The sequence below is a fragment of the Symphalangus syndactylus genome, chromosome 16 (genome assembly GCF_028878055.3).
Source record: "Symphalangus syndactylus isolate Jambi chromosome 16, NHGRI_mSymSyn1-v2.1_pri, whole genome shotgun sequence".
Classification (NCBI taxonomy): Eukaryota; Metazoa; Chordata; class Mammalia; order Primates; family Hylobatidae; genus Symphalangus; species Symphalangus syndactylus.
Window position 1 is genome coordinate 86,604,758 of NC_072438.2, and position 26,945 is coordinate 86,631,702.

General features: G+C 39.6%; 1 protein-coding gene across 3 annotated transcripts in view; it reads left to right on the forward strand.

Annotated features, from left to right (window-relative positions):
* The window catches only part of MARCHF11 (membrane associated ring-CH-type finger 11), a 150,094-nt gene that overhangs the window by 93,348 nt on the left and 29,801 nt on the right, over window positions 1-26,945 (forward strand). For 2 of the 3 annotated variants that reach the window (XM_055245822.2, XM_055245823.2), the window contains exon 5: window positions 19,649-20,304. The exons of the other annotated variant lie outside the window; for it this stretch is intronic. In XM_055245822.2, the coding sequence (XP_055101797.1) occupies window positions 19,649-19,971 (323 nt within the window). In that variant the 3' untranslated portion in view covers window positions 19,972-20,304. Of the gene's footprint in view, window positions 1-19,648; window positions 20,305-26,945 lie in introns of those variants that run through there. 3 annotated transcript variants of the gene reach the window in all.

Consider the following 26,945-nt stretch of genomic DNA (forward strand, 5'->3'; position numbering starts at 1 on the left):
GGAGAGTTGGATTGTTAAATAGAAGTTAAGATTTGGAGAACATTTGTTTGCTTGGGGAAATTTATTTACTTATTCCTAGGCACAGTGAATTTGTTTGTTGCTTTCATTCATAATTAATACATTTTCTTCTTTCCCAATATTTGGTTTTTTTTTCTTGCTATTAACGTTTTGAGTTCACTCAAGGGTCTAGCCGCTATTATAGTTGAAACATCTAGATCAGGGCTGTTCAAAATAACTTTCTGCAAGGATGAAATTCTGTATCTGTGGCATCCAATTCTGTTGACAGTAGCTAAATTTGGCTATTGAGTACTTGAAATATGGCTAGTGAAATTGAGAAGTTAATTTTCAATTTCATTTAAATAGCCACATGTGGCTAGTGACTATTATGTTAGACACAGATTCTACATAGTGGAATGGTAAGTGCGTAAGAGCTTGAATAACAGGTTTCCCTTTGTCTGTATGGGTTGCATTTCCTAAGTGATAAAGGAATTCTTTTCCAAGAGAGGTGAATAAAGTGAAAATGAGTTTGAGAATTAAAAGAAGGGTGTTAAATTATGTGTGATTGCCAAGAGTTAGACAGTGATAAAGGAGAGACATGTTTGACAAATGACTCTTTTTGTTACTGGACTTTTTAAGAATACTTCTATGGATCAAGTGTGAATTTAATTTTCAATCTGTACTTATTATAAAATTCACATCTGTTTTAAGGAAATTAGAATGTAAAGAGATTATATTTGGGGAGTGCTTCTACATGTTTAAATAGATGGCATGATTGTAAACCAGGAAAACTAATAGAAAGGATTTAAGTCACTTTAGGATTTAAGCTAGTGGCAGTAATTTAGGAGAAGTAACAGCCAAGGAAGCGCATTTTGGCTCCCCACTAAAAAAGATTTGCACAGTGAACAAAGGAAGATGAGCAAACTCAGAAATGAAGCACACCTGCCCGGCAGAAGGCCTTGGGCAGAGGATTTGCTTCTTCACTCCACCCTGGACACTTTGAGAAAAAATAGAAGACCATCATTTCCATTGAACCTTTGATTCAAGGGAAGCTAGTGCCACAAGAAGAATATGTTTATTAATGACTAAATGTTTGAGGGACCAGAAGAGGGCCATGTGATGACAGGAGTTATTCGATTAACTTGCATCTAAAGAGTGAAGGCAGTCACCAAGTCATTTTAGCATCTGATAGAACCAGATGAGGTGAGTTCAAGTTCTGGTTAATAGAAGCAGCAAACCAAAACTCTGTTATCATCAGTGGTATTTGCAAAATAGAGATAGTCATGCTTGTACCAGCTCTAATCAACAGCGCAAGTTAATGGCAAATCCAAGTTTGGAAATGTTTTGATCTTCCCTCAAATACTATGGGAAGATAACTGATTATGTTTATAACACTTAAAAACATGGATTGCTTTGGTCTCCTAAAATTTTTCCTAATTGTCCACATAATATACAAACACATGTGAAATTTGTGTTTATAATTGTGAAATCTATAAAGTTAACAAAAGACCACTTAACTCACACCCCCAATTCTGCTATGCTACTCCCTTTGCAGAAAAGTCCCCTTTCTGCATTTTGATGTTTATCTTCCAGATTTTTTCATTAGGTTTACATGGGTTTAGGTACATGGATACTTCTGCATTTTATTTATAAGTGAGATCATACTGTACATGGTGTTGAGAAAATAGTCTTTTTCACTCAACGATATAATCTAGAGATCGTTCCCTGTTATAACAGATGTACGACAATGTATTTAAACTTTTTTCTACTGACGAATTTGTATGTTGTTACCAATTTTTGCCTTTAGGGACCATACTGTAAAGGACATCGTTTTACACGAATATTTCTTTTAGCACAATTCTGAGAAGTGGAAAGTCTGAGTTGAGTAATAAGCCTGTGTAAATTTTGATAAGTCCTTTTACATTGCCACCTAAAAAGGCTTTATCAATTGATCCCCCCCCACACACACACCGATATGTATGAGGTCCTGTTTTCTCATACCATGCCAACTATGGATATCATCACTTGTTTGACATTTTAATCAGTGGATTTAACTACATGTAACATCATTCGAGTAGTTTTCTTAAAATTAATTCCATAGCTATTTAAGCTTGTGGGACAATTTTATCTAAAAAATAAAAGTAAAAATGGCTCACATAGGTCATGCCAATGTGCAGCACATCCTGCCTGATGTTTTTTGGGATCGCAGGGATGCCACAGGCAGGGACATAGATGAGCTCTAATCTGTAAACACTAAGAACTGATCAAGAGCAGAGACCTTTGCCTCTCAAAAACCCTGCATTCTCCAGCACACTTTAGGAGTTTTTGGGTCACTTTTTAAAAAAAATCTATTATACTTTTAACACTGAGGGGATTTTGTTTCTCAGTCTGTCTCTTTTTAGTGTAGAAAGTGCTCCCTGAAATTGCTTCAAGAAAAGTAGCTCTCTCTGTGGCTAAAGTATTGATCCTGTTATTGCCTGTTCTTCATATTATTTTATTTCTCAAAGCACAAGCATGGACAATGGAGGAAATATAGGCACACACACACACACACAGACACACACACACACACACTCTGATCCATGATTGATCCCTGATATATACCCATGAGGAACCAAAAATATCTCTCTTGAGGCTCTTTTGAAATAATGAATTAAAGTATAATGTAATTGTTTATGTTGTCTTTCTTTTGAAAGCTACAGAGATTAGGGAATTTTAAAAAATAACCTGAGATATACCAGAATGAGGATCAGATCAAAATATCTTATTATACCAGTTATATTTAATACTAAAAAAAGAAGATGCTCTTTCTACAGAAAGTTCATGCTCTCCAACAAACTTTTATTTTCTTGTACTTTGAAATGAAATAAGTTTTCTTTAAATACATGTAAATTCTTTTTTTTTTTTTTTTGACACAGAGTCTTGCTCTATCACCCAGGCTGGAGTGCAGTGGTGTGATCTTGGCCCACTGCAACCTCCATCTCCCAGGTTCAAGCGATTCTCTTTCCTCAGCCTCCTGAGTAGCTGCGATTACAAGCACACACCATCACACCTGGCTAATTTTTGTATTTTTAGTAGAGATGGGGTTTCACCATGTTGGCCAGGCTGGCCTTGAACTCCTGACCTCAAGTGACCCGCCTGCCTCGGCCTCCCAAAGTGCTGGGATTACAGGTGTGAGCCATGGCGCCTGGCTTATGTAAATTCTTACAGTTATTATCATAGCCTTTTTAAAAATGTGTTTGTCCTATTTGATAATATATCTAGCTGGAGCTACTTCGGCACACATAAGAAAACTACTTTGAATTACCAGTTGGTAGTACATTCACATTTCATTATAGAATTTCAGAATAATAAATACCATGTATTACTATGGTCGTAGATGGATTATATTGGACATATATTTACATTTTTTAAAGTGAGGGTAATATTTTTCTCCTGCTTAACTTTGCTACGTTTTTTTTCCAGATAGAGTAGCTAAAAGTTTCACATAATCTAACATTTTATTGACACGAAACTTAAAATATACATTTACTAACTCTGTGTTGTATGAATAAAGGTGAAGAATTTTGAAAACGAAATTCAGGATAATCAAACTCTGTGATCACAAATAAATTTCCCACATGGAAGATGACTACTTGTCTATTTAAAACTAGTGTTGTTTCCCCCTAAAATGACGCCTTTAGGTCATCGTCATCCTCCTTGTAGTTTGCTTTCTATGAATATAAACCAACTAGAATAAGGAAGGCATAATTAAGAAAATAAATCTACTGCTAAAGAAAAAACTTCTAATCCATTTCAAACAAAATATACATGACTTTTAGACTATCTCCTTTAAAAAATTCTTCATACCCTCTGGTATCTCTCAGCATGATTCAGGAGTTGACAATCATTTCTTAAATTATTTTAGGTTAAAAACTTACTGAAAGGAAAGAGAAAGAAATTAGCATTGGAAGTTGAAATATGCCGTAATTTACAGCAGAAAAAAATGAGTTTGCCCAAGACCGCAGGAGAGCCTTAAGTTCATTGCCACACAGGTTCATCGACCATAGATGAGTGTGCTTGAAAGTGTAACTGTTGGTGAGGCCTTTGGATCATTGTTGATAGGTAGCAATTTCTTAAGCTGTAAAATATTTATGAGTAAATATGAAATTTATCAAGTAGTTTCAAGGGAAGAATGTAAAGCTACCAAGAGAACAATCAAAATGTCCACTGAAGACTTTAGGGCCTGCGTGGTTTGGGGATGTCTGAGTAGACTAAGCTCTTTCCTGGTCTCCCTGTGGAGAGCCAAGACCACCAGAATCCAGTGTGGTCTGATTCGGGGCCACTTGCACAGTGAAGATACTTTCTGTACAGGAAGTGGAGACCACAGCTGCCAACCACCAACACCCCCGTGCATCTCAGAGCTGTACAAGCAGAGCAGCTGCACACCATTCCGAAGTGTCATCAATTTTGATCAAAAGACTTTCATCACAAGACTTTTGGAGCCCAAATCCAACCATTCGATTACCACCCAATCACCGCCACCACTACCAAGCCTGGAATCTGAGCTCCTGGGGTCACTGAGGATAGCCGAGCTTTGGAATTTGACAGGTCAGCATTCACCCATGGAGTGGGGGTGCAGAGGGCTGCTTACGTGCTGAGGCTGACACTTTGGGTTACAAGGCAGGCGAGTTGTAGGAGGTGGTGTTGCTGTGTCTATCTCATTTCGAGTTTCATGGGAAGTATTAACGTGGATGTGTCTGCATAAACCATAGGGCACGTGAAGAATGAAGCTCACTTTAAACACTATTTAGCTTAATAACCAGGAGAGTTGCTTAGCCTAGTATTTCCTTTGGAGACTTCATATCACTGCAATTTTCCCTCCAGACAGAAGTATATCACCCACCTCTGCTGCAGGAAATGCTTCCATTTCCTGATTTATAATTTGATCTGGGAACTACATCTTCCTGAGCATCACAATTTGACTACTAAGGAGACCTTTGCACAACTGCTTCTGCAGGAAGGACAGGAACATTCTTCTCCTCTTGCCCAAACCCCTGTGGGTTTTCCTTCAAATTTCATCCCAAGTGGAGGAGCCCTGGGCTGTGAGGTTGGCCGTGCCGGGCGTCTGTTACTTGCGCAGACATGACTGTTGCAGGTTGGCATGTTCTGGTAGCTCATTAGGAATCGTTTCTTAAATTGAGTAGAATTCCTTTACAAGCACAGATCATTATTTCCTAGCTTCAGACTATCTTAGCATGCTTTGCGCCCCAGGAAATGCCTCAGCTTCATTTAGAGAGAGTCTGATTCAACGTGATGAGCCTGAAACACAAGCAGCAGCTTATCCTCCAACAGGAGTCCCTGCCTCGGATCCTTCATGCTTTGAGCACATACTGGGAAAGCCCCTGGAAAGCGGAGGCAGAGCAGCCCTTTGTGATGTGAAATTGTCAGAGGAGAAACAACGCTTTATCCTTTATATGCTTTGAGAAGTAGGCCATTATTTTTTCTCTTCTCTGGAGGTACAAATTATGGGCTTTTCTATGCCTTAATCATACTGATGTTCACTGATGTCTTTAAAGATTATTATCATAGTTGGTTATGAGTGACACCATTGCCTTTAAAATCCTGGGAAATAACATAGAAGGGAGCTTGTTTTTGCTACTTGCCCCTTAGTGCTGTGCATGGAATGGTCTCTTAAGGCTTGTTAACCCTTTAAGTCCCCCTCAAGGGGGGAAGACACCCCAACCTAACACTTTGCTCTTATTTGACTCTGTAAAATTCAAGTTCTTACAGAGAAATATTAATATAATTAGCAGAACAGCAGACCAAATATGTTATTGTTGAGTTTCGTCTCCTCCATAGGAGATAGTGTGACACTGTCAGCTGTCTCTTTCATTGGGGGCAGTCTACCCAAAGCAGCATTAGTAATCTGTCGAGCCAATATTTGTTGCATATTTACTGTGCGCTGAGCCTGGAGTGCAGGATAGAGGTATAAATAGAACAAGGCTTGGCAAATTGCAGCCCGAGGGCCAAATCCAGCCCACTGCCTGTGTTTGTACAGCCCGGGATCTAAGAATGGCTTTTACATTTTTAAATGGTTGAATACATTTTTAAAAATATTATTTCATGACATGTGGAAATTGTGGCGAATTTGAACTTTGGTGCCTTTGGATAAAGTTGTACCGGGATGCAGCCATATCCATGTATTTATGTGCTGTTGATGAGAAGTTGTGACAGTGAATGAAAGGTTAGCACAGCCTGAAGATTTACTATCTGGTCCTTTACAGAAAAGGTTTGTGGAGCCCTGGAATATAACAATTCCCTACTTTCCACCTGAGGAAGAGGAGACAGCCAGGGAAATAAGCAATTATAGCCTGAAAGTGCCAGGAGAGAAATGTATTTGAGAGCTAATGAGGGTGGTTAATTACACTTAGGACCAGCTAAGTCTATAGGAGAGAAGAATTTTAAGGAAGAGCAGGAATTAGGATGGGGCCAGGAGAGAGGCAAACGCCTAGACCTAGTAACATATGAAGTCCTGTCATTTTTAAAGAAATCATATGAAATCTGGTATGGCAAGAACAAAAGATGTCTATTGAGGCGTAGCACTAAGGAAAAGGAGCCTGTGGGTGGAGCTCGGGAGGGAGACCAAACTGAATGCTCAGGGAGCCCCAGAAGGATCTCTGAATGTGGCTGATCAAGCTTAATATTAAAGAGAGGTGTTTGGTAGCATGGAAGCATAAAGGAGAGTGGGGATGAAAAAGTGAGAAATATTATAATAACCCAGGCAAGTGATTAGGCCTGCATTAAGACTGCTGGGAAGCTGCTAGAATTAAAAGGGATTAATCACAAGATATGGTGATCAGCTGGATGGAAGTAAGATGGAAGGGGTTGGGGGAGCTAAGAGCAAGAGGCCCTCAAGTATCATTCACAGAGGCTGATTGGGAGATAGGCCATCAGTTGCTAAAACACTGGCTATCAGAAGAGGGCTAAGGGAGAGAAAGGTCATAGGCTTATTCTGAATGTTTTCTTTTTGCAGAGTTTCTGGGGAATCCAAGTGGATGTGGCCAGTGTGCACCCAGATTTAAGAGTCTGGAACTCAGGCTAGAGGTTGGAACTGGAGATTTGTATCTGGTAGTTGAAACCAGTGTCTGCAGGGAAATGCCTTGGTGAGAGGAGCAGCAGTTTGGGGAACACAGTGGAGAAACAGGAAGGGGAGGGAGAGGATCGTGGATGGAAAAGGAGTGGGGTCAGTCACGCGAGGAGGAGGGAACTTCTAGGAGGAGGAGCAAGTGGCCAACAGTGCCAGATGTTCTGTCAAGGGTTAGGTGAAGTCCAGCCAACAATCACTCACTGGACTTGGCAATGTGGGGGTAACATGGATGGATGCGAGACGGCAGTGAATTGAGAATAGCTGGGATGGGCAGAAGGGGTTTCAGAGGTGAGTTCACAAATCTTAGCTGACAAAGGACACAGTTAAATGAAGGTAGAAGCCAGAAGGAGGTGTGGAATTGAGAAAGATTTTTGTTTGTTTGCTTTAATAGTAGTGTTAGGCGTGGGTGGATGCTGAAAAGAAAGACCCAGAAGAAATCAGAAGAAAGAGTGAAAATCCAGAGATGGGAAGGGGCAGCTTGAGGTCCCTGGGACTGAAGAGACGAGAGCCCCGCACCCAGGAAGGGCTTTGCCTTGCACAGGAGGGACCCTGTGTCCTGAGGGGAGGTGCGCAGAGCTGGAGGCAGCTGTATATTCTGTTCTGAGAGAATGAGACATTGAGAGGCCTCCTTTCAAAAGACACCTCGTTTCTTAGTAAGTAGGTAGTGTGGCCATCTGCTTAGACAACAGAAGCACAATGTGGGAAAAGACTCGGAGGAGAGCAATGAATGTGGTGCTCAGCTGCTGAGGGCCCTGGGGAGAGGAGGCTGAGCCCCCTGCAGAATCACTGGGCATGTCTGAACACCTGCTTGGGGCCAGAGCGAGGCCACCAGATCCACAAGGCCATGTGGCTATGGGCTGTTGCCCAATAGGGCTGAAGAGTAAGTGCAGAGAGGTGAAGTGGTGAGACTGGGTTAAGATCGGGTCTTGTTCTCCAGAGTTTCTGGAAGGCAGAGCAGCAAGATCAACCTTGCCTTTCCCCTCAAGTGAAGAGAGAATGGCTCCAGGATGGGCTGAGCTTTCTACGCTGCTAGGGAAGGAGCCAAAGCCAGAAAGAAGCTGGTGCATTGGGAAAAGATCATGCAGTCGAGGGCCTCAAAGCCTTTAGGAGGTGGAAGGGGGTGCATTGAGATTAAGAAGGTGGGTGAGTGGGAGGCATTGAAGGTTGTTGTCAGCAATGGGATGGGAGAGCTTCAGAGCTTGGAATTGGAATGGTTTCCGGAAGAGCAAGGCCCAGGCTGGGGCAAAGGATGAATAGTAGAGGGCAATGGGTTGTGTATGTTAGGCCAAGCCATCCACATGGACCCTGAATCATGTGGGTCTAGGGGGATGGAGGAGGTCCAGGAGCCAGGGGTCAAACCATCCATGACCATGGAGGGTAGCTGAGAGGCCAGGAGGGCATATCTCCCATGGCTTTATTCCATATATGAGTGTGCATGTGTGTGTGTTTTGTGTGGCTTTACCCTGTCACTCCATGGCTTTCCAGAAGAGAGGCTGTGGGAATTCCAAACACATGAGGCTTAGGAGCAACTGCATAGCCTCAGAGAGATCTGAGTATATCCCCAGGAAGTCTAAAGTGAGCTTATGTAAGAGGCCAAATCAGCATGGGAATGGGAGGCTTTCCTTGGAAGAGAAAGCAGAAAATAGACTTTTCAGCAGTGAGGTCACACCATTACAAGAAGAGCCACCTGTCCCCATCCTCACTGGGGAAGGCCCAGAGGAGGCCACTCCCTTTACCTGAAAACCTGAAGATTGTTCTTCAGAACGAACCCTGCCTCTTTGGGGAACTGTTGGATTTGTACTATTTTGCACCAAAGAACTTTCAAAGAAATGTGAACATGACCATTCTTCTAAATGATGCTTCTATGCAGAACACTGAGGATGTGGAACCGTGGACACTGGCAGGGCAGGGGAGACAAACTCTGGGCCGTTGGGAACCACACGGCTGAGCATAGAAATGAAGCCCATAGATATTTTCAGCCACTTCCAAGTAAAGAATTTGACATAGGGTTTTTAAAAACGCATCTCCAGTGATACCTAAGATTGTATTTACTGTGATCTGGGCAACATTCTAAGCATTTTACCGCGATTTTCCCACTTAATTTTCACAACCACCTTAGGAGGCATAAATACTGTTGTTCTCATCTGAGAGATGAGAAAACAAAGGCACAGATGAAGCAATTTCCCCAAGATCAAACAGATGGTGAGCAGGACCCAAAATAAGAACCCAGACCCTGTCACTCCACAGCCTGTGTAATGAGTAAGATGACCCACATACATCTATTTATTGTTTGGTAAAAACTCCTCTTTATATGCTGAGCTTGAATAACTTGAAGAACTTACAAAATGTTTTCTATATAAACAATAAAGTGAAGCTATTTAAATTACTGTCTCAAACACCTAAGACATGGTATAGAGAGTAAATACCTTTTTAAATAACAGATGAACTGAGTTTAGATCAGAAATGGAGAAAAAATTTTCCTTGAAAGCCCAAAGTATTCATTTATTCTAAATTAATAGAGTGCAAAAGAGTCTAAAACAAATGGAAACATTAGTAAGGGGAATGGAAAACATGGAATACACCATACCAAAAGTCATTTCTCTCTTCCCACAGTTCTGAGTGACACAATTTCTTAATAAGAATTATCTATGTAAAGAATCACATCCCAATCTTGAATTTTCTTACTAGGACATAGAATAGAATATTAAGAAAACTACTGTCTGAGCATTTTTATATTCAGGTTAAAAATTTCATTAATAGTTTTAATTATAAGCATCTTACTGATATCATGCAATGAAACAGAAGAGTTACAAATTTTAATTATACTTAGATGGTAGTTTCTGTTTGGAATTTTCGCCTTCTTTCTGTAGGATTTAAGAGAAGTGAAAAATGAAGCCAACAAAAATAAAATAGCCTATTACTAGTCACAAAGATAAACAGGTTTTAATTAGACATTTCAATTTAGATCTTTAAAAAGATTATTTTCACTCCCCCAAAACAGAACAACAAATACATGTATGGTTTACTGTGAAAATTATTAAAATCATTTTTTTTGTGAGTTTGCAGTAGACAGTTTATCCGTTGGAGAAAAATAGACAATTAGTTGTATTTATTTTCACTTGCCACTAGGAAAAGCCTACCAAGTCTCTTAGAAAAAGTTCTTAGAAAGTCTCTTTCTAAGAACTGGCTTTAGTCCGTATACTAGAGTGTGGGAAACAAACGGAAATCTACCAAAGCAATTCTCCACGCTAAAACCTTAAATTAACACAGAAGATAGACACTGATAGGCTTTTTATACCAAATACGGTTTTCATTGAATCAGAGGTTGCAGAGTTATTTATATTCATAAATTGTGAAGGTTGCCGTAATCCTCCTATGCCCTATCCAAATGCTGCAATGTACCCTTTAGGATAAAGACCAGAGAAAAATCTACCCATCTCAGCCTTTGCTGTTCCAGAAAAGAGATTGTAATTTAATTCTGTCATCTCCTTCATAGTCAGTGTAATATCCCTTCTGGCCACTGGCCATTTCACAGGCTGAGGAGACACCAGTGATGACTGGCTTTGGCCGAGGATGGCTCCAGACACTTCCTAGGTACAGGCCCCTGAGCAAGCCACACTACATCACTTCTCTGGGTCTCAGAGTCCTTATTCCCCAAAGTGAGAGGGTTGGATTGAATTATATCCACTACTTTTTAATTTTGAAATTCGGTGACTGTGCTTGTCCGCCAGGCTCTTGATGTTCTTACCCCTGTGATATATGATGCTCCCCCTTTGCTGCAAGGTGTTTCGTCTGTCCAAGAATTGAGAGACAGAATTGAAACTTCATTCCACTAAAACTTAACTGATTCCAATCCATTCCACCAATTATAGGAGAACTCTGGGATATCTTTATGATATTTATTATCTATAAAAGTATTGGACGTGTTCTTTTATTTCTTTTATTGAAAAAATAGATCCATGTTTTTTTTCTAGAGCACTGTAGGGAAGAAACTTAGATAATATAACAATTTTTCTCTCCTGTGAATTCCGTTAATCCATTTAAAAAAACTGATAAAAAAGATATACCATATGTTTAATAATATATAACCTTCACAGCTTTTGAGAAATATTCTTTGAATGTGCCAGTAGTGGGTTTGTGCTCCAGGGTTACTAATTAAAAGATCAGGAAATACTCCCATCTACAAGGAATTTTAAAAATCAATTAAATGAATGATTGATTCATTGGCTTCTTAGAAAAGCAAGAGGTCAGAGGAATGGACAGTTCCCTTTTTACCCTCTCTATTTTGCCTGAAATGGCAGGGAGGAATCCATATCTGTCTCCTAGGCTTTAGGTCTGGGCATAGCCCAGTATCTCAGTTTGTGATTGATACAGGCAAACATTTGATGACCTGGCCAGCAAGACAGTGGGGGAGGCAGCTACAGTTTGCTGGGGCTGAACACAGATCTTTTTAAGAATTTTAGTTCTTTTGCCCTGGCCATGTCCTCTGCTCATATTTTCCCCTCACCACCATTACCCCCAAAGACCAAAACCCACTCATGAACTATGGGCCCCAATCCCTAAACTCTTTTCCAATCTCATCTTGAACTGCCTGTCTCAGTTTCTTTGGCATCTGCAAATATTACTTTAACCTTTCAAAGAACAATGCTCAAGATTCTTTTCTATTTTCATAGAGCAGTCACAACTAGATTAAGTCATTCCTGTGACCCCTTAGATCCCAGTAATAGCTACTCTCCTCTCTCTCTCTCTCTCTCCCTCTCTTTCAGCAAAGACTGAGTTTTGACCTGGGTACTGAGATAGGAACAGATTCCCAAAGGCAAATAAGACATGGTTCTGTTGTCAGGGAGCACACAGCTGATTAGGGATTACAGGCATAGAAGCAAATTGTTACAATACAGGTAGTAAGGAAATCAGTGCACATATTTCTTGTGTGGAGTGGTGGGCAGTAGAAGGAGGGAAAGATTGCTTTTATTTGAGTACATCAGAGAAGAAATTATGAGAGAATCTGGATCTTGAAGCAAATTAATACTTCATTGTGCAAATGTAAGAGTGGGCATTCCAGGAAATTATCTGTCTTATGCTTTCAGCTCAGGTTTGCCAAGAAGACAGAATTAGCAGACGTTTGTGCAAGAGGAGAGAGGAGTCGTAGTGTCTCCTAGGTTTCTGGTTTAATTGACATGAGGGATGGTCATTAACTAAAACAGGGATGGCAAGACAAGGACAAATTTAACCCGTGTCAGAACCTTTCAGAAAAGGGTGTGCTTCATTCACTGCCAATTAGTAAAAGATGAGACTCCATCTGACAATTGGGATTTGCCATCTTGTTCTTCCAGGCAGTGGTGTTATCAGCACTGGAGATCCAGCACAGATGTGCTTTTTGTGTCCAGGCCGATAGCTGCAGACTTCATGAAGCAGACAGGGGGACATAGTGTCAGTGTCATAGAATGAACACTGATTTTCTTGTGTGTGCTCCTGGAGAAACTCTGACATCATTTAGGATCTTCGTTATTGCACTAATCATTTCTTCATGCTTTTATCTACTTGGGGGTGGGTTGGATCATCAATATTTAGAAATTAGCCAGCCCCTTCGTGTCAAGGGTTTTATTGTCATGGTAAGGTTCACAATAATTCATTGTCCTTATGTTTCTTGCACAGAGGATTTTATTTTATCAATGGTAATGATGCATCTGTGTTTGAGCCCTTGAGCTGTGATGATCAACATGCCATTCTCAACCCGGTTCTGTGAATTTTACATGGTTCTAGATCATTCTGAGAAGAGCAAAGCTCTATACCATTTATAGTCAACAAAGGAAAAACCAACATATCTTGGTTAATCTCGCTAATGGTCTATCAATGTTATTTATCTTTTCAAAGAACCAGCTTTTTGTTTCATTTATCTTTTGTATTTTTCTTTCAGTTTCATTTAGTTCTGCTCTGATCTTGGTTATTTCTTTTCTTCTGCTGTGTTTGGGTTTGGTTTGTTCTTGTTTCTCTAGCTCGTTGAGGTGTGACCTTACATTGTCTATTTATTCTCTTTCAGACTTTTTGATGTAGGCATTTAATGCTATGAACTTTCCTCTTAGCACCACTTTGGCTGTGTCCCAGAGGTTTTGATAGGTTGTGTCAGTATTATCCTTCAATTCAAAGAATTTTTAAATTTTGATCTGTATTTCGTTGTTGACTCAGTGATCACTCAGGAGCAGGTTATTTAATCTCTATGTATTTGCATGGTTTTGAGTATTCCTTTTGGAGTTGACTTCCAGTTTTATTCCACTGTGGTCTAAGACACTACTTGATATGATTTCATTTTCTTTCTTAAATTTATTGAGACTCGTTCTGTGGCCTATCATATGCCCTATCTTGGAGAATGTTTCGTGTGCTGATGAACGGAATGTATGTTCTGCAGTTGTTGGGTAGAATGTTCTGGAAATATCTATTAAGTCCATCTGTTCTAGGGTACAGTTTATAGGTGCATTTTATGTGGGCTACGTTTTTACATTATTTGTTTTTATATGGACAACAGTGGAGATGCATATTCACAAAATACTCATATATAATTAAGACATTGTAGTTCCCAGATATCTGGGTTTTAGGATATCAGTTTATGACAGCTATGTTTTGTGAGCTTAGTGACTTTTGTGATGACATATGTATATCTTTCAGTCTTTATGTCTTTACATTTTATCTTTTGCATATTTTGCAAGTATATTCGGATATAGTTCTATATATATTATTATATATTATATATTACTTTACATTATATTTATATATAGTTCATATACAGTTATATGTCTATAGCTTCATATATAGTTCAGTCCAGCAAAAAACATTCAGTACATGCTGAAGTAACCATGACTTACGGTTATTGCTTTGATGCATATTAACAAGACCCAACAATAGATTAGTGACTTTTAAAGTGATTACCTCTACGCTCACATCTAAGTTTCCACAACTCCTGGACATTTAAGTTTGGGGTAGGTTAAGAAACAGCATCAGGAGGATTCATGCATTGTATTATATTCTAGCAAAGATCATCACAACAAAGGGTGTCTTGGGCCACAGTCTCATTTGATTAATCCTCTTTGAAGCAACCATGCTCTGGCCTTCACCAAGTAGCAGCAGAAATTAAGGAGTCAAAAGTTGCACCAGTTTATTAGATGGGCTCTAAAATGCTCTTCTAGCACATGGGATTAAACAGAGCCCAAAGTCCTCATTTGCTTCCTGTGCACACTGACTTCTCAGAATGACATGGGATTATATCTATGTATTATAGATTTTGGGTGTATAAATATATGAGATGTATTGGGACTGTAGGTAAACTGCATCACCCTCATTTAAAACATGAGTAAATTAAGTTCTGGAGTTTGTGATTTAAGCAAAGTTTATACAGTTAGTTTCTATCTTTACCATCCTTGTGTGTCACTGACATTATTATACCTCTAGGAGTGCAGGTGAAGCATCCACTCCCTCCTCTCCCTTCCCACCCACGAGGAGAAAAGGGTTGGCAAGGCTTATTTGAAAGCAGCACTGCAGATGATGAGAGCTTTGCCTGGGAAGCCACACTCACCCCTAGCCCTCCCAGGAAATGCAAGCCCCTGATGAAACCACAAAGGAGTGCAGGGCAAAACTCTGTGTGCTGTTCAATCAAAATAACCCTTGGGAAAGCTAAATAACACAACTTGTGGCAGATATTTGGCCAGCAGCATATCTGGTGTCTGCTGAAGACTCTCTTTCTGATTTGCAGACCACCATTTCCCTGTTATGCCCTCACATAGCCTTTCCTTGGTGTATGTACACACACACACACACACACACACACACACAGAGTGAGAGAGAGAGCGCTGATGTCTCTTCTTTTTGTTGTTAAGGGCATTAATCCCATCACGCAGGCCCCATGTTCACAATCTCATCTAACCCTGATTACCTCCCACAGGCCTCACTTCCAAATACCATCACACTGGGAATTAGGGCTTCAACATATGAGTTCATTGGGGACACAAATGTTTAGTCCATAGTAACCTCTTTTATTTGATTATTCTGTGATTAGAAGAGACTTCTATACTTTGAAGATTTAGGATGGATGGGACTGTAGTACTCAAGGTTTACATTTTAGACAAATTTGTGTTCCAATCTCGGCTCTGATTCTTCTGTCTTCATGATGTTGGACAGCTCTCTAGGTCTGAATTTTCTCAACTGTAACGTTGTTTAAAACTAGTACCTGTTTGTATTTGTTAGTCCCAGCTACTCAGGAGGCTGAGGCAGGAGAATGGTGTGTACCTGGGAGGCGGAGCTTGCAGTGAGCTGAGATCACGTCACTGCACTCCAGCGTGGGTGACAGAGTGAGACTCTGTCTCAAAAAAACAAACAAACAAAAAAACAAAAACTAGTACCTGTTTGTAGAGTTGCAGTCAAGATTAAATGAAAATTGTGCATGTCAAGCTCTTTGCACAGTATTTGGCACAGAATAGGTTCTTGATACAAATTTATCTTATGAATTAGAAAAAACAACCAAACTTATCCAAACAAAAGCTGAGACTGGTAACACAATATGGAATTTTTTGACCAGTGGTTTGGTAATTAATATCAGATAAAATTTGTTTGTATTTGATCATGCATTTTGTAAGTCTCTATTAATTATAACACTTCCCATGTTAAACATAGACAAATGGTGTGTGTATATGTGTGCACAAGCATGTGAGCATGTGACCATATGTACCTTGATAGCCTTCCCCATCACTTATTTGGGTAAATAGCCTAATACCAGAAAGAATTTCAAGTAACACATCACTTCAAAATTTTGATTTTATTTTGCTTAAATTAAAAACTGTGTATTCAGTGAAACCAGAAATTCTTTAAGCCTGCTTTGTCAAGATTAATCTCTAACAAAAATGTTTCTTTGCACTTCAGTAAGGCGATGCTGCAGTTAAACATTACTAGTAAGAAAATGACAACAACCAACCAACCAACCACACACACATACTCCTCAACTCTCAAAACCTAAAGTCTCATGAATCACATTTTTTTATATCCATGCTGTTAATAATGTAGTGAGTATCCTAAAATATTTAGTATTTACATTTTATAGAAGTGGTCATTGCTTTTCGCTTCATGTAGGCTTAGTGACTCAGGTGAAAAAGTATGTCAGTCTGTTCGCATATGACCTGAAATGTCAAGGTGACAATTCATTTGATCATCAGTAAGAAAGCATACTAATAGAGTTTTTAAAAGCTGGATTTTCAACAGAATGAGCCAGAGTTGAATGAATCCTTACCCTGGCTTTAATGATCATAGTAGTCACACCTGATAACCACTAGCACAAAAGGCGTTTGCCATAATGCCACAGCATTTAAAGAAAAAGGGGGAAAAATGGACGTTACAGAGAACAGCCTTGGGGATGGGAATGGAATTAATTGCATTTCAGTAAAATCTGAGCTTGCAGAGGCCAAGGAGTAATTCTGAATGCTCGTGGGGAACAAAACAAAACCTAAACATCATTCATAACCTACGGGCAATTAAAAAGCAGCCTAGGGAGCTGGAAATTCAAAAGGACTGTATCTTCATGAAAACTTCAAGTAGTTCTCTCTCTTTAAATTTGGTTCAAAATGTACTATAAAGACCTGTGGGATTTGTTTCTGCAAATTGGTTAGATTTATGTATTTAGAAAAGAGCTACCAGGAATATATTCCCAGAAAGTGACTTTAAGCTCTAGTAAGTGATCTGATTTCTGGCCTTGCAAAGGAAATCAATAAAAAAAGAACAGGATCTTGCTAAGTCAGTGGTTTCCTCTGGCGAAGCTGTGCCCCTGCACCCTCCATCGCTGCTCTTACCCAGAATGAACCTGTCTCGGGCTGTAATTATTTTGTGATTAGTGCGAATGTGTGTTCCCCACCACATAGATTCACTATTGATTTTTAATTAATAATAATGTCTTGTATTTATAGAGTTACCATCCCAGAAGAAATGTGAGGGCTTTATAGTTGATGAATTCCAATTTATTTTTATACTGCCTGGCTGAATGTAGAGATTAGGTATTCCGATTTCATTTTAAGGAGGAAAAATTGAACGCGAAATGTTAAATTATTGACCATGGGGAATTCAGCAAGCTAATAATAGAACCATCAATTAAAATCTGGTGGTGTTGACTTTTCATTCTGGCTGTTTCCTGAAAATATCTGATCAGTTAGGTCAACTTTGATTATTCCTTTGAAAAAAGAAGTTGATAAAAACAATTATTTGAAATTGTTATGATGAACAGAAGTTTACATTTCTCCTTATTATTTTGGTCATATATAGTAACTGGGCTTAAGATATGTTTGCTTGTTAGACCACATGCATTTTTTGTAGCCTACATTAATATATTTGGAATGCTTGTAAGTCACATGTATCTTTACCTCCTAGTAAAGGACCAATATAAAACTTAAGTTTTGACATTAGGTAGGTGTCATTTTTCAAGGACTGGGTATCTCTATAACCACCTGGCATTGTTTTATCTGACAGAAAAAGGTAATAGTCTCTCCAAGAAAAACGTGCTCAAAACACTTACCTCATTGTACCTATGGGAAGGTTACTAGCAATCTTTCAATCATGCATTCCTCCAGCCTTAAAAACATGGGACTTTGATTTTCCCCCCTTTCTTCCATTACAGTTTCTGTCCATTTTCCCTGGGAATTTATTACTTTATTTCTCTGTCCTGTCCTTACTGTATCACTCTGCTCTTCATGTAAACGCAGTGACCTCCTTACTGTCTCCCCAACTCCCCAAATCCACTTTAGATTAACTTTGCTAATAAATTCTCTGTTATTTTTGAAATTTTGAATTATTCAGGCACCAAAAATACACAGAATAATATGTTGAGCATCAATATCTCCACCACACAGTTTAAAAAATGCAACATTTGGGACACCCAAATGTTGAAACCCTCTTTAAAGCCACTTCCCAATTTTTTTTCTTTCTTTCCTTCCTCACTACCATGAATTTAGTGGTTATTATTCTCATCGATGCTTTTATATGTCTACCATATATATATGTGTGTGTGTCTTCATTAAAATGTATAGTATTTATTCATTCTGGTTGTTTCTTTCTGAAACTTTAATTTTTTCATTGTGACTTTGGGATTGTCATTATGGTTTTAGAGGTATCCACATTAATGCATATGACTATATTTCCTTTTATCTCATTACTCTTATCCATTGGTTCTGCATACAATTTATCCATTCTTCTGAGGACAGACATTGAGATGCCTTGCAATTTTTTCCTGCAAATACAGGCAATTAGGTAGTAAACATTTTTTAACTTGCTTCCTTGTTCACATTTGTGAGAGTTTCTCTAGGGCATATACCCAAAGGTCTAACTGCTAAAAGGTGGGATCTGCTCATTTTTAAATTTATCATTAAAACATGGTTGTGCCAGCTGACATGCTCTGCTCACATGCCGTACTTCATCTACCAAAGGATATTCATTGATCTCTCCACCAACTTCAGTGGACTTGCAGCCTCCTCAAAGAGAAGAGCTCTTCCTCACTTCACCTCACCTGAGAGACCTTCTCCAGGGACTACTTTTTTGTGAGGGATCACAAATTCAAAAGCCTTTGGACTACATGCTGAAATGTAGATGTGTGAAATGCAGGGTGCGTGACAGATCTGGAGTGGATAGTGGAGATGGCACATGTGCTAGTGCATCCTGTCTGGCTTAACGGTTTCCAAGTTTGCTGTATTACTTTATTTTCCTGAGAGTCTGTCTCAGAAATGTGGAAAGAGCTGATTCACTTTATAGCAGCAAAGAGCAAGGACCCTGGAGCCAGCCTGCCTGTTTTTGAATCCCTGCTCTCCATCGCTACTAGTTGTATGTTTTTGAGCAAGTTTCAGAACATCCCCAAGGCTTGGTTTCCTTGTTTGTCAAACAGGGGAAGTGCTAGTACTTAGTTTATATGACTACGATGAGTACTACATGTGATAATATTCATAAAGCTCTAAAGTAACTGTTCAATACATTTTTGTTGAATTGTTGAGGAGAGTACAAATAACAAAATTTATATGGTTTTGACTGTGCGTCAGGCATTGTTTTAGGAACTGGGGAAGCAGTAACCTTAGTATCTGTAATGACATTAACATCTGTCTCTTTCTCAAACTAAACTGCCAGCTGGGTTCAAGCCCCTAACACATTGCTTGGCCACACAATAGGCACTCAAGAATATGTGTTAAATGCATAAATGAACCTAATAATTCTCCTAAGGCAATATAAATGCCCAAGGCGAAATCTGAGCCATGATGGAGCAAGGAAATTATATCCACAATAGCTTGATTCTCTACATATTAATGTGTATTCTTATTCTTCAAAAATGGATTATTTCTGTCATATGGGTAGTAACTTGCCATTAGCCATAATAGTTGAGTAAACAGAATACCGTATTTTTGCTGATGATGAATAACAACTATTTTTGGATCCCTTACTTGTATACAAAATAACACTCCCAACCTTGGATTATCACCAGTCTTTCTGGTTTTTTATTTCCTCAAATTTTAGGTCTCATTGTTCATGAAGGAGCTGCAGTTTACAGAGTGTTTAAGCGCTGGCGAGCTGTGAATTTGCACTGGGATGTGTTAAATTATGACAAAGCCACAGACATCGAAGAAAGCAGCCGGGGAGAGTCTTCCACAAGTAGGACTTTGTGGTTGCCATTGACAGCTCTGCGGAACAGAAACTTGGTCCACCCAACTCAGTTAACCTCGCCAAGGTTTCAGTGTGGCTACGTGTTACTGCACCTATTCAATCGGATGAGGCCCCATGAAGACTTATCAGAAGATAACAGCTCGGGGGAGGTTGTGATGAGAGTGACTTCAGTGTGACAAAAGCATAAGATGATGCAGTGTGGACCACCCTGCACATTTTGGAATGTAATTGCAATGAATGGCAAAACCATAGCACTTCTAAAAACACATCTATGAACTTTTTAAAATTTATGCTTTTTATATGAACATTTGAATTGCAAATACATTTTTTCTGAGAAAAAGAGTCCTCTTGTTCTTCGTTGTCTGGTTTGTCACATCTTTTATAAGTTGGTACTTGAAATCATTATACATATAATTTAACTATACTTGGTTAAGAGAATAATGAAAGTTATCCTTAAGGCCAAAACTATTTTTTCTTGCTTGTTTTAAATATATTTTTATGAAAGCTTTCGCTCTGTGTGTAATTTTTCAGACCTGTTACAAATGGTTAAGAGTTTGGGATGCTGTGGGCAGATTCCAAAGTGCCTGTCAGTTCTGCGACATGGAGAGCTCTGAGGTGATGCTCTTGTGCCTCGTGCTGGTTGGCAAACTGAAGCATGACTTTTTGCTGTGTTAAAGTAACCAGTCACCAGGAATGCATGGTCTAGGACTTATGTCTTGTTATCTAATTTCTGAAACAGAGAGCTTGTAGAAAGATAAAAATGAGTGAAATAAAAATAGTTTTACTGCAGTACATACTACATAAGCATAGTATCTTGCATACTTGTAACCCCAAAAGCTCACCAAAATGTCGTGTCCTAGTACCTGCAATAATGATAATGACTAACATTTGCGTAGCCCTCTGACAGACCTATGACAATTAATTTAGTTAATTATTAGTGTCTTGAATTCCTTGAGCACCATCTTAATTAGATTTTCTTTTTGTAAAACCTTACATACCTTCTTAAATCATTTAAACACTAATCCTATTACTTGGTTTAATGAAGTTCTATGAAATGTGTTTGCCAGCAGTGAGAAGTGAGAAGTCTTTTTCTTTCACTAGATGAGTATTTTTTTTTTCCTGGTCGATATATCCTGCTTTTTCTTTATTTTTATTTTTATTTTTATTTTATTATTATTATACTTTAAGTTTTAGGGTACACGTGCACAATGTGCAGGTTCGTTACATATGTATACATGTGCCATGTTGGTGTGCTGCACCCAGTAACTCGTCATTTAGCATTAGGTGTATCTCCTAATGCTCTCCTTCCCCCCGCTGCCACCCCACAACAGTCCCCAGAGTGTGATGTTCCCCTTCCTGTGTCCGTGTGTTCTCATTGTTCAATTCCCACCTATGAGTGAGAACATGCGGTGTTTGGTTTTTTGTCCTTGCTATAGTTTACTGAGAATGATGATTTCCAGTTTCATCCATGTCCCTACAAAGGACATGAACTCATCATTTTTTATGGCTGCATAGTATTCCATGGTGTATATGTGCCACATTTTCTTAATCCAGTCTATCGTTGTTGGACATTTGGGTTGGTTCCAAGTCTTTGCTATTGTGAATAGTGCCGCAATAAACATACGTGTGCATGTGTCTTTATAGCAGCATGATTTATAATCCTTTGGGTATATACCCAGTAATGGGATGGCTGGGTCAAATGGTATTTCTAGTTCTAGATCCCTGAGGAATCGCCACACTGACTTCCACAATGGTTGAACCAGTTTACAGTCCCACCAACAGTGTAAAAGTGTTCCTGTTTCTCCACATCTTCTCCAGCACCTGTTGTTTCCTGACTTTTTAATGATCGCCATTCTTTTTTTTTTTTTTTTTTTTTGAGACAGAGTCTCGCTCCGTCGCCCAGGCTGGAGTGCAGTGGTGCAACCTCGGCTCATTGCAAGCTCCGCCTCCCGGGTTCACGCCATTCTCCTGCCTCAGCCTCCCGAGTAGCTAGGACTACAGGCGTCTGCCAGCACGCCCGGCTAATTTTTGTATTTTTAGTAGAGATGGGGTTTCACCATGTTAGGCAGGATGGTCTCAATCTCCTGACCTCATGATCCACCCGTCTCAGCCTCCCAAAGTGCTGGGATTACAGGCGTGAGCCACCGCGCCCGGCCTAATGATCGCCATTCTAACTGGTGTGAGATGGTATCTCATTGTGGTTTTGATTTGCATTTCTCTGATGGCCAGTGAAGATGAACATTTTTTCCTGTGTTTTTTGGCTGCATAAATGTCTTCTTTTGAGAAGTGTCTGTTCACGTCCTTTGCCCACTTTTTGATGGGGTTGTTTGTTTTTTTCTTGTAAATTTGTTTGAGTTCATTGTAGATTCTGGATATTAGCCCTTTGTCAGATGAGTAGGTTGTGAAAATTTTCTCCCATTTTGTAGGTTGCCTGTTCACTCTGCTGGTAGTTTCTTTTGCTGTGCAGAAGCTCTTTAGTTTAATTAGATCCCATTTGTCAATTTTGGCTTTTGTTGCCATTGCTTTTGGTGTTTTAGACATGAAGTCCTTGCCTATGCCTATGTCCTGGATGATAATGCCTAGGTTTTCTTCTAGGGTTTTTATGGTTTTAGGTCTAACATTTAAGTCTTTAATCCATCTTGAATTAATTTTTGTATAAGGTGTAAGGAAGGGATCCAGTTTCAGCTTTCTACATGTGGCTAGCCAGTTTTCCCAGCACCATTTATTAAATAGGGAATCCTTTCCCCATTGCTTGTTTTTGTCAGGTTTGTCAAAGATCAGATGGTTGTAGATATGTGGCATTATTTCTGAGGGCTCTGTTCTGTTCCATTGATCTATATCTCTGTTTTGGTACCAGTACCATGCTGTTTTGGTTACTGTAGCCTTGTAGTATAGTTTGAAGTAAGGTAGCGTGATGCCTCCAGCTTTGTTCTTTTGACTTAGGATTGACTTGGTGATGTGGGCTCTTTTTTGGTTCGATATGAACTTTAAAGTAGTTTTTTCCAATTCTGTGAAGAAAGTCATTGGTAGCTTGATGGGGATGGCATTGAATCAATAAATTACCTTGGGCAGTATGGCCATTTTCACGCTATTGATTCTTCCAACCCATGAGCATGGAATGTTCTTCCATTTGTTTGTATCCTCTTTTATTTCATTGAGCAGTGGTTTGTAGTTCTCCTTGAAGAGGTCCTTCACGTCCCTTGTAAGTTGGATTCCTAGGTATTTTATTCTCTTTGAAGCAATTGTGAATGGGAGTTCACTCATGATTTGGCTCTCTGTTTGTCTGTTATTGGTGTATAAGAATGCTTGTGATTTTTTTTTTTTTGAGACGGAGTCTTGCTCTGTCGCCCAGGCTGGAGTGCAGTGGGGCAATCTCGGCTCACTGCAAGCTCCGCCTCCCAGGTTCACGCCATTCTCCTGCCTCAGCCTCTCCGAGTAGCTGGGACTACAGTCACCTGCCACCACACCCGGCTAATTTTTTGTATGTTTAGTAGAGACGGGATTTCACCGTGGTCTCGATCTCCTGACCTCGTGATCCGCCCGCCTCGGCCTCCCAAAGTGCTGGGATTACAAGCGTGAGCCACCGCGCCTAGCCAATTTTTGTACATTGATTTTGTATCCTGAGACTTTGCTGAAGTTGCCTATCAGTTTAAGGAGATTTTGGGCTGAGATGATGGGGTTTTCTAGGTACACAATCATGTCATCTGCAAACAGGGACAATTTGACTTCCTCTTTTCCTAATTGAATACCCTTTATTTCCTTCTCCTGCCTAATTGCCCTGGCCAGAACTTCCAACACTCTGTTGAATAGGAGTGGTGAGAGAGGGCATCCCTGTCTTGTGCCAGTTTTCAAAGGGAATGCTTCCAGTTTTTGTCCATTCAGTATGATATTGGCTGTGGGTTTGTCCTAGATAGCTCTTATTATTTTGGGATACGTCCCATCAATACCTAATTTGTTGAGAGTTTTTAGCATGAAGCGTTGTTGAATTTTGTCAAAGGCCTTTTCTGCATCTATTGAGATAATCGTGGTTTTTGTCTTTGGTTCTGTTTGTATGCTGGATTATATTTATTGATTTGTGTATGTTGAACCAGGCTTGCATCCCTGGGATGAAGCCCACTTGATCATGGTGGATAAGCTTTTTGATATGCTGCTGCATTCGGTTTGCCAGTATTTTATTGAGGATTTTTGCATCAATGTTCATCAAGGATATTGGTCTAAAATTCTCTTTTTTGGTTGTGTCTCTGCCCGGCTTTGGTATCAGGATGATGCTGGCCTCATAAAATGAGTTAGGGAGGATTCTGTCTTTTTCTATTGTTTGGAATAGTTTCAGAAGGAATGGTACCAGTTCCTCCTTGTACCTCTGGTAGAATTTGGCTGTGAATCCATCTGGTCCTGGACTCTTTTTGGTTGGTAAGGTATTGATTATTGCCACAATTTCAGAGCCTGTTATTGGTCTGTTCAGAGATTCAACTTCTTCCTGGTTTAGTCTTGGGAGGGTGTATGTGTCAGGGAATTTATCCATTTCTTCTAGATTTTCTAGTTTATTTGCATAGAGGTGTTCATAGTATTCTCTGATGGTAGTTTGTATTTCTGTGGGATCGGTGGTGATATCCCCTTTATCATTTTTTATTGCGTCTATTTGATTCTTCTCTCTTCTTTATTAGTCTTGCTAGCGGTCTATCAATTTTGTTGTTCTTTTCAAAAAACCAGCTCCTGGATTCATTAATTTTTTGAAGGGTTTTTTGTGTCTCTATTTCCTTCAGTTCTGCTCTGATCTTAGTTATTTCTTGCCTTCTGCTAGCTTTTGAATGTGTTTACTCTTGCTTCTCTAGTTCTTTTAATTGTGATGTTAGGGTGTCAATTTTGGATCCTTCCTGCCTTTCTCTTGTGGGCATTTAGTGCTATAAATTTCCCCACTACACGCTGCTTTGAATGTGTCCCAGAGATTCTGGTATGTTGTGTCTTTGTTCTTGTTGGTTTCAAAGAACATCTTTATTTCTGCCTTCATTTCATTATGTACCCAGTAGTCATTCAGGAGCAGGTTGTTCAGTTTCCATGTAGTTAAGCAGTTTTGAGTGAGTTTCTTAATCCTGAGTTCTAGTTTGATTGCACTGTGGTCTAAAGACGAAGCGAAAAATGAGGGTATTGACTCCCCAGGAACAGGTTGCTAACTAGTGGTACCTGGGGATTTTCTACCTTCTTATCTACCTAATGGAGTTAATTGGCACATTTTAATGAACAACCGCAGAGTAGATGAGAAGACAGCAAGGATGTTTTCCCTAGAAACATGAATTGAACATGCTGGTTGTTTGAAGTAATTAATGACTAGATTTTAAATCATATAACATAAAATGCTTTACGTTCTATTTTCTAAAAATAACTTTTGGGTGATTAATAATAGAATAGTTCATGTGTACATAATGGAATACCTCACAAAATAGAATTGTGATTCCTCCATAGCAAATTCTCCCAAAACTTGAAATAATATTTTTCCAGTCAAAAGCTGTGTCACAATGTTAAGGATGTGACAATTTACAGAAATGTGAAAATGTGAAATGTGAAAAATGAATCATAAAGGAAGGAAAATTCAGCCAGTATTTAAGGGCAGATTTAGACGGTGAGAATGTTAAACAGTGTTTCAAACTTTGTTTAATTGCTTGTTTTAATCTGATGTTCCATGAGCACAATCCTGGGTGCGATTCCTGAACAGTTTCATCACTAAGGCAGAACATCAACAGCATAACTAAGGCAGAACATCAGCAGCATAACGTTTAATAGAGTATAATAATTGTGGTTATTACTATTGACATTACAGTTTAGAGCATTGTGTTAAAAATACTGCACTAAGAGACTTTAGACACAAATTATCACTGCTCCACTGCCCTTCGAATTAGTGCACACCTTTGTATTCACATCAACTCACTCGAAAACAAAAAGGGACAGAGGATGAGAACCCCACTTTCTCTAATGACTGTATGGGGTGCATGAAGTGGAGATGGCTGGAGACGAGACTGCATGATGGAAATATCCATCAGAAAAAAAAAATAAAAAACACGCACCCTAGTCTCCTTGTTTCCCAAGACCTTGCTCTTTGAGTGTTGTACCTTTTGTCTACATCCTGTCTTCACAGCTCCCACCTTCACACACACACTGAATCAATGTTGGAATAAGAAATTGGCAGAATTTCCACTCAACAAAATGTACCATTCATGAAAATGATTGCATAGAAACTCAAAAGAGGTGGAGCGTGGTGGCTCATCCTTGTAATCCCAGCACTTTAGGAGGCTGAGGCAGGTGTATAATTTGAGGTCAGGAGTTCGAGAGCAGCCTGGTCAATTGACATGGGGAAACCCGTCTCTACTAAAAATACAAAAATTAGCTGGGCATGGTGGTGCCCGTCTGTAATCCTAGCTACTCAGGAGGCTGAGGCACGAGAATCGCTTGAGCCTGGGAGGCAGAGTTGGCAGTGAGCTAAGATTGCACTACACTCCAGTCTAGGCGACAGAGTGAGACCCTATCTCAAAAAAAACAAAACAAAACAGAAACCCAGAAGAAACACTCCAAGGGTGGGGAGTGCATTTCAAGAATTGAAATAATAGAGCTTTAAAATAATTAAAATGCTTAATATCATGCTATATGAGTTAATGCCATAATTCAAACTCAGGCTGCCATACATGTCAAAAACATTTATGGTAAGGAAATGAGTTGGAAATATTTTAAATTATTATCTTCCAAATCTTTTTCAATATGATACAGATTTAGAAGCTGTATGCAGCCTGTCTCTTTTCAATCATTTGTGGCAGAAACATGGAGCGCTTTCTGTGCTGGGCACTGTTAGTGGCAGGGCATGGATAAGCCAGGTTGTCAGGAAGACTCCGTGCGTGGGGATAGGCTGCACTGCATTATACGTGTCAACATACAGGTGAGCTAAGAGAGGTACCAGGCTAGAGGGGTTGTCAGTTTCCCTGGGGCAGCTGGGGAAAGTGTCTCTGATGCGCTGACAGGACATGGGTCTGGAAGCATGAATGAATACTTGCCAATCAGATAAGGAGAGAACACTCTGGAACAGCTGTGGAGTAAAAGGCATGTTCCAGCAATGGAGAGGCTTCCTGTAGGGGACCATGGGACACAGGTGAAGACATGACCCCAC